The sequence below is a fragment of the Solanum tuberosum genome, unplaced genomic scaffold, assembly GCF_000226075.1.
Source record: "Solanum tuberosum cultivar DM 1-3 516 R44 unplaced genomic scaffold, SolTub_3.0 scf00142, whole genome shotgun sequence".
In the NCBI taxonomy this organism is placed as follows: Eukaryota; Viridiplantae; Streptophyta; class Magnoliopsida; order Solanales; family Solanaceae; genus Solanum; species Solanum tuberosum.
The window spans coordinates 530,784-538,310 of NW_006239067.1; the positions used below are offsets into that span (position 1 = coordinate 530,784).

The window sequence follows — 7,527 nt, forward strand, 5'->3', positions numbered from 1 at the left end:
CCTACCCATATTATTTCTCTTTTTCAATAGGATCGTGTCGTCAATCTGACTTTTCCTATATAATTTTTATTCTCTAGTTAGGTCGTGCCATCATTCCGACCCTACCTATATAATTTTATTTCTTAGATTGTGACCACTTTTACCCATCAAATCTAATACTCCAGCATATGAGCATGTTTCGGGCAATTTTTCGGTGACTTGTTTAATATCGACTATCTATTGATTCCAACATGAACCATGTACTTTATACTAGATTTTGAGCACTTTGCAGCTCAGTGGGAGCTTAGTAGCCTTGCATGTCGATTATGCGAGTCACTCTATGGTCTGAAACAGTCTTTGCAAGCTTGGTTTGGGAAGTTCCAACACTGTAATTTTATCACTCTGTGTTTTATCGGCATTATGCATCAAATTCAGTATTTCATGAGAAGATCAAGCACATTGAAATTTATTGTCAATTTTGTGAAGTCGAGTGATCAACTTGAAGATTCCTCACCAAGCTCCTCATCGGTCCTCGTGTTAATTACATTTGTAACAAGCTAGGTACATGAATTGTATGCACTAGCTTGAGGGGGAGTGTTAGAATATGAATAGGTTTATACAATCCTATTAAAATAGGAATAGGTTTATACAATCCTATTAAAATAGGAATAGGTTTATACAATCCTATTAAAATAGGAATAGGTTTATACAATCCTATAAGAATAGGAATAGGTTTATACAATCCTATTAAAATAGGAATAGGTTTATACAATCCTATTAGAATAGGAATAGGAATAGGAATAGAAATAGCAATAGGAATACTAAATAGTATCCTACTTGGTAAAGGATTGTATTCTAGGGTCTATAAATAGGGTCTCAATGTAATAATGTAGACACAACAACAATTCAATAATATTCTTTTCCTATATTTCTCACAAAAATCAATCACTCTTTTAACCTTGATAACACTTTGTGTTTAATTGAAAGTATTGGAAAACTCAAATTATTCTACTCTTGAGTCTCTGTGGGTACGATACCCGGCTCTTCATAAGAGCTATTTTATTACTTGAACGGCCACGTACACTTGCATGTGCGATTTGGGCGCAACAATGAGACATCAAGTGCATTGGTTGGTTTCCTGACAAGAAAAAATAGAAAAAGGAAAGAGGTGTACGTGCAAAGAGATGCTCCTCCACTTAATATTTTTCGTGCAATTATGTAACTTCCTCCAAATCTTTACGAAAAGTTATTTGACTTCCAACAGTAATCAGGACTCAAAAGCTATATCCAGTAGATCACACTCTACTCTGCTTGATTGATCCTAGAAAAACTAATGCTAATTTTCTTTTTAATTAAAAGGAAATTAGGAACCCAAACATAGCATCATCTGATTTTAACAACAAATAAATCTAAGATTCAAAATACATACATTTTCTAACAACAGATCAGTCAAAATAAAATCCACTTCTAAGTCTCTGCATTAAGTGTCCTACCGAATAGACTTCCTAAGCTTGATCCTAAGACTGACCAAAAATGAGCTCACAGATTTACAAGTAGTTGATAATACCTGGGCGGTAATCTTTATACCCTGGGCAGCTTTGATTTTCTTATGATGCAAATATGTTCCCTGAAAGAATTTTGCCCAAACAAGAGAAGGCACTTTTATCAATACGCCATTAGATAAATCACATATCAGATAAATTCAAAGAAATAACATGACAATCACGTCATTCTTCAGATTTTTTTCATGCTCCACTGACCACAAGGTCCAAAAGCACAAAAATAACTAGGACATAACTGAACCTACAGACTTGTGTCCCACGTTTGGAAAATTAAATAAGAAGTAATGTGGATCTCTTGATTGCGGGAAAAGCATATTTTAACAGGGGCAGTTGGAATTTGAACACAAATCTGGAAACCTCACACCAAATTTCTGATCTTCTGTTTCTTTTGTTCAGAGAAAATTCAAAGTGGCAAAAACCAAGTGTGTCTTTGTATATCAGCAATCTAGGATTAATGTAGCAGCTCAACATTCCCATGTCAATAAAAGCATCCACAAGCTTGAAATGATTTACATATCTCAAAAGACAGGGGTCCAAATAACCACGGTACAGGTACTGTTAAAAGAAGGGACCAAAAGAACAACTGACATCATAAACTCAACTTTCAATACAGACACATAACTCTTGAGAAAGTTAAACCTTCAATTTTTGTACGCCACATTTGGCGTTGAGAAAACTAATATAGCACAGTGTGTTACCTTGACAAGCCCAGACTAGATATTACCAGCATATGATCTACGTTAGAGTTCAAACAGAGCTACTGTTGTAGTAAAGAATACTTCTTAGAGGAGTAGGTTTCTTTGATAGATTTGATAGGACAACTGTAATTGTTTTTAGGCTTTTTATTGGCTGTGGGTGTCTCCTTGGTAAATATGGCTTTTGCATTGCCCTAGTGCTTTCAATAGCACTGTTACTAGTTCCAAAATAATAGGACTGAATACTTGCAACATGTATACTTCAATTCTTTTAGCCCATCCATTATTAATTCTCCCCACTCATCAAGCACCCTCCTCTTTTTACTCCTTTTACTTTTCATGATACATACTGGACAAATAACCTCCTAATTGTTTTTATAATTATATTAGGAGTTGAACTAACAACAACTGCTGCTACTAAATCTCATGCAAGTTGGGGAAAATTTAGAGAGTTGAACTGAGGTAAGAGAATATTTTCTTTTTTTTTCTGATAAGTAGGTTAGAGATGTTTTAATGCAAAACCAGTAACCTGGAGTGCCTAAAGGAACATGTAGTTACCTTTACTCGGAGTTCCTTCATGGGGTGAGGCGTTAGTAGTGCTCGGATTGTCGTAACGATAGGTCCCTACACACAAAACAATGCAGGAAAAGAGGAAATTTATAATATTAAGACAAATCACCACACTGGAGGATCTGAACATAGCAACAAAGTAATGGCTCACTAAAGACTAAAGTAATGGACATAAAAAGGAGACTTCCATGCCTGCATGCCACAAACAACGATTTGATCTCCTTCATGAAGGACGCCATTAACCAAAACCACGTCAATAGTCATTCCATGCCCTTCAACAACCTTTACCTCCAATACGGTACACTGCCAAAGAGTAACAACACTTAATCATCCCATATTGAGAATCTCTATTTAACTGATAATGATATCATGTGAATATCATACCTGAACTTCATTGCTGTAAGTAAGTCTCTCAATCATTGTCTTTTGTGTCCATTGAACAAGCAACAACAGCATGTCAGGAATACCCTCACCACTGTTAAAGATCCACGGAATGAACATGTTTAATTAAAATCAACAGTCTCACGAAGTGCTAGATGGACGCCCAAGGAAAAAAGAGAGGAACATCAACACACCTAATAGCACTAGTTGGTACAATACTGAAGGTGTCCTTTCCCATTTCTTTGTTTTTGTAATACAATTCTGTATTTATACCTTGTTCCTTGAACTGGGTAACAATCTGCGAGAATTAAACAGAATTCAATTGAGATAAGGTCCACAAATTGAGGAATGGTCAACTCAAGGAGTTATAAAACCTGAGTAAGCCTCGTATTAAATTCAAATTGAACATCTTTGGACTGTTGCTTCATCGCCTTCACAATGGGAGCATTCTTGCAAACTTTCCATCCATAAAGCCTATCCACCTGCATTGCAATAGTATCAATGAAGCAAATTAAACAACAGGAGATAAAAGAATACAATCAAAATAACACCATTGAAAAGTGCATCAACATAGATTATCTTCACCTTATTCAGAGCAACAATAAATTCTGTATTCCTCATCTTAAGAAGATTAAGTGACTCTATGGTCTGTGGTTCTAGCCCATGCATGATGTCAACAACCAAAATTGCAATATCACATAAGCCTGAACCTCGAGAACGCAGATTCGTGAAAGATTCATGTCCAGGAGTGTCGATGACCAACAAACCAGGGACCTTCAGCTTCGCATCAGCTTTGAGCTCCTTAGTTCTCTCGCGTATATTCTCAGCTGGAAAGTAAGTTGCACCTATCTGCTGAGTAATCCCTCCAGCTTCACCTTCTTGAACATTGGTGCCTCGTATGCAATCAAGTAGCTTAGTTTTACCAGTATCAACATGCCCCATAATACAGCAAATAGGAGACCGGAGATTGTCTTCATTCTGGTTAGGAGCACCAGGTTCTTCAGGACTGCCTTTCTGCTTATTTTGCTCTGCATCCCTATCCTCAGGCTCACCCTTCCTACCTCGGTCATTCTTCAGTACACCTGATACAGTTGCAGCAGTTTTTTGAGTAGGAATCACCGACTTGGCAGCAACAGGCAGAGTCGCTGCACCATGAACAGCTGAACTTGCAACCTTAATCTCTTTCTTAGTTATAGGCTGCTGTTCTGAATCTACCTCCTCATCTTCAAAAGCACTCTTACCAGGCAGTTTCAGATCAGCATCATCCCAACTTTTTGCATCCCATTCTTCATCATCTTCCTCTTCTTCTTCAACTTCATTTTCTTCTGCATCAGCTATTTCTGACTTTTCCTCGGTAATTCTCGAATCCACATCCTCAACTTTCTCAGTTTCCACAGAATCAACCTCTGACACAATCTCCTGATGATGTTCTTTAACTTCTGATATTTCAATCGACTCTTCCTGCGTTTTGCCATTAGCCTGAGCTTGTGGTTTTGACTTCTTCGTTTGATAAATTGGCCGTTTGGCTGTCTCTTTGTTATTCTCCCCAGTGGGGAGTGTCCCACCATTAGCAAGAAATTGTTTCCTCATTGCTTCTAATCTTCGAGCTTCTTCCTTTTGCTTTCCTGTAAGCAGTTTCCCCTCTTGTTTCTTCTTCAAGAGCTTTTCCTTTTCTCTTTCCTTTTTCAAACGTTTCTTCTCTTCTGCAAGTTTTTCTAGCTCTTCCTGGAGATGCCGTTCCTCTTCTTCCTTCCTTAACTTTTCCTCCTCTTCCCTCTTTTTCCTTTCTTCAGTTTCCTTCATCTTTTTGAGTCTCTCTTGCATCTCCCTAACCTGCTTTGACTGTTTTTTATCTACCAATTTTCCTTTTGCGTCATTTTTTGTTTCTTCCTGCTTTTCCTCTACATTAGAGGCAGCAGCTGCTGCCTTTTTTTCTTTTTCCTTTTCCTTCTTCTTTTTCTTCTTCTTTGCAGCAGCAGACTCCATAGTTCCTTCTTCAACTGCTTCCTTCTCAACAGCAGCATCACCTAGTTGAAGCTGCAATTGGCCTTTCTCCTCTTGTGGAAGAGAAGCAAGAGTAGGTGTAGATGTAGCTGGTGGTCCTTCACCAATTTCTGCCAGAATTTTGTCAATGTCATCCTCCTCTTGAGCCGTTCTACCACCCTTTTTCTTCTTAGATTTATTATCTTTTGACTCCAGTTGCGCCTGCACTTTCTCTTCAGACGGGGCAGGAGCAGGAGTAGCTTCTTCACCAAGTTCTGCTAGAATCTTGTCAATCTCATCCTCATCTTCTTGAACTGTACGACCACCCTTTTTCTTCTTGGTTTTATTCTTAGAAGTTTCTGGTACATCTCTTTCCTGCTTTTTTCTGTCATTATCATCAGCTTCTTCTTCAGGGTTAACCCCTGGGCTAGCTTGTTCTGGTTCATCTTCTTCCTTAACAGCAATTTTTTTCTTCTTCTTAGATGACTTCTTTTTACCTGCGAAAATAAGTTCTGGCGCATCAACCTCTTCAACTGTCTCTGTCTCAAACTTAGAAATAGAAGTATCTGCCTCCTCTTCTTCATCAAGAAGCGCCACACTAAATGAATTGCCAATAGCCTTCCCCATACCAGCAACGACAGGTTCTTCATCTTCCTCGGACTCTTCATCACCAATTGTATCAAAAGCTGTAGAAAACACACTAGCACTGGCTTTTCCCTGCTTTGACTTGTTCAGTTTCCCAGAGAAGGGAGCAATGCCTTCATCCTCTTGGTCACTATCCCTCGTTAAATCCTCTCCATAATTAGAGGCACCCTTCTTCCCCTTTTTAGCTTTTTTCTTGCCACCAGGTATTACTTTTTCTTCCAGAATGACAGATTCCTCAGTCCCAATAGTGGTGTATTCATCATCATCAATTACCACATTCTTCTTCCTTGACTTGCCTCCACCACCACCAACCTGCTTGGCCGGCTTCTTTCTCTCACCATCATCAAGTACTGTATCTTCCTGAACTGTAGGTTCTTCAGTCTGGACAGAGTACTCATCATCGTCAATCACCCGATTCTTCTTCTTGGACTTCCCTCCTCCACCGCCCTGCTTGGGAGGTTCAGAGTTCTCTTCTGTTGTTTTCTTTCTCCCCATTGAACTTAACTGCTAGTTTCGGCAGATGTATGTGTAGTATTACTTCAACCAATCAAAAACCCTACATCCAAAAATCAAAACACACATTCAACATAACAAACCTAATTTTACTTTCCAAAAATATAATTTGAACATTATTTTATATTTCCACTTACCAAAAAATAATAATATAAACAAATCAATTATTTCAGGTTTAAATCTAAATATTCTAAATGAATTATTAAAAAAAAACAAATCATATCTAGTACTAGGTCAATTGTCCAAGCTTCGCACAAGTGTGAACTATCCCAATTAGGTCACATGTTATTAAATTTGTACTGTAGTTGTTAAAGATAGTGTTAATGCAAAACCTTAACTTATTATTATCATTTTATTTTTTAAGGTCTCCGGATATACGCCTAAGAGAATATTGTCGTTATGGCTTTAACATGCATTGGTTGAGTCTGAGTAAGAGTAAGTCGGTTTAATTTATATTTCATTCCTTATAAATTTGTCTGCATATCCTTAACAAATTGTATTTTTCATCTAATTCTTAATAGCAGTATGTTTCGTAACATATCATATTATTGATCTAACAAGAGTGTGCTCAACATTAGCATCTAGTTGATTAATACACCTCGAGTATTTTGTGTGTCACACCAATCTTAAATCCACACCGCTATTTTCTTGGTTTCTTTTAATGTTGTTTATCTTGCACCTAATTTGGTAGATATAGTCTACCGCGACATATTATTTTTCATTGGCTTATATTATTTGTTCTTAACGTTGTAGCACATTGTTGACTGAAATACGATACATAATTAGCATGACACTTTTGACATGACACCTTTTGTTGGCTTCTGACATGTCACTAAGCAACGCGCATTGTATACAAAGTTATAGATCATGTGACTCTGTCTAAAAAAGTTGTCATTTATGCAGACCTTAGACAACAATATTACCTATTGTATGATAATAGATGACTCAACCAATGGTGAGGCACAAAAAAATCACAATGATTTGTGGTACAAGTAGTTATAGTGATCTGCATATTATATTCAATATCATTGTTTATCGATTTGAATTAGTAGACCACATCAATCTTCTCTATCATAGGTGGCTTCATCAAAACCGTAATATGTACTATTAATAACAATATCAAACTGCAGGTCAATCTCCTATTATGTAGACCTTCATGCACGCTAGTATTGAATTACGTACTGCTACCTCCGACCGGA

General features: G+C 37.3%; 1 protein-coding gene across 1 annotated transcript in view; it reads right to left on the minus strand.

Annotated features, from left to right (window-relative positions):
* LOC102599173 (eukaryotic translation initiation factor 5B-like) overlaps positions 1-6,413 on the minus strand; it is a 13,313-nt gene extending 6,900 nt beyond the window's left edge. Inside the window, exons 1-7 of the mRNA XM_006352077.2 lie at positions 3,773-6,413; positions 3,562-3,669; positions 3,382-3,485; positions 3,191-3,281; positions 2,999-3,109; positions 2,795-2,860; positions 1,547-1,606 (exon numbers count right to left, since the gene is read on the minus strand). Of these exons, the coding sequence (XP_006352139.1) occupies positions 1,547-1,606; positions 2,795-2,860; positions 2,999-3,109; positions 3,191-3,281; positions 3,382-3,485; positions 3,562-3,669; positions 3,773-6,310 (3,078 nt within the window). The 5' untranslated portion in view covers positions 6,311-6,413. The remainder of the gene's footprint in view (positions 1-1,546; positions 1,607-2,794; positions 2,861-2,998; positions 3,110-3,190; positions 3,282-3,381; positions 3,486-3,561; positions 3,670-3,772) is intronic.
* Between the last annotated feature and the right edge of the window lie 1,114 nt (positions 6,414-7,527).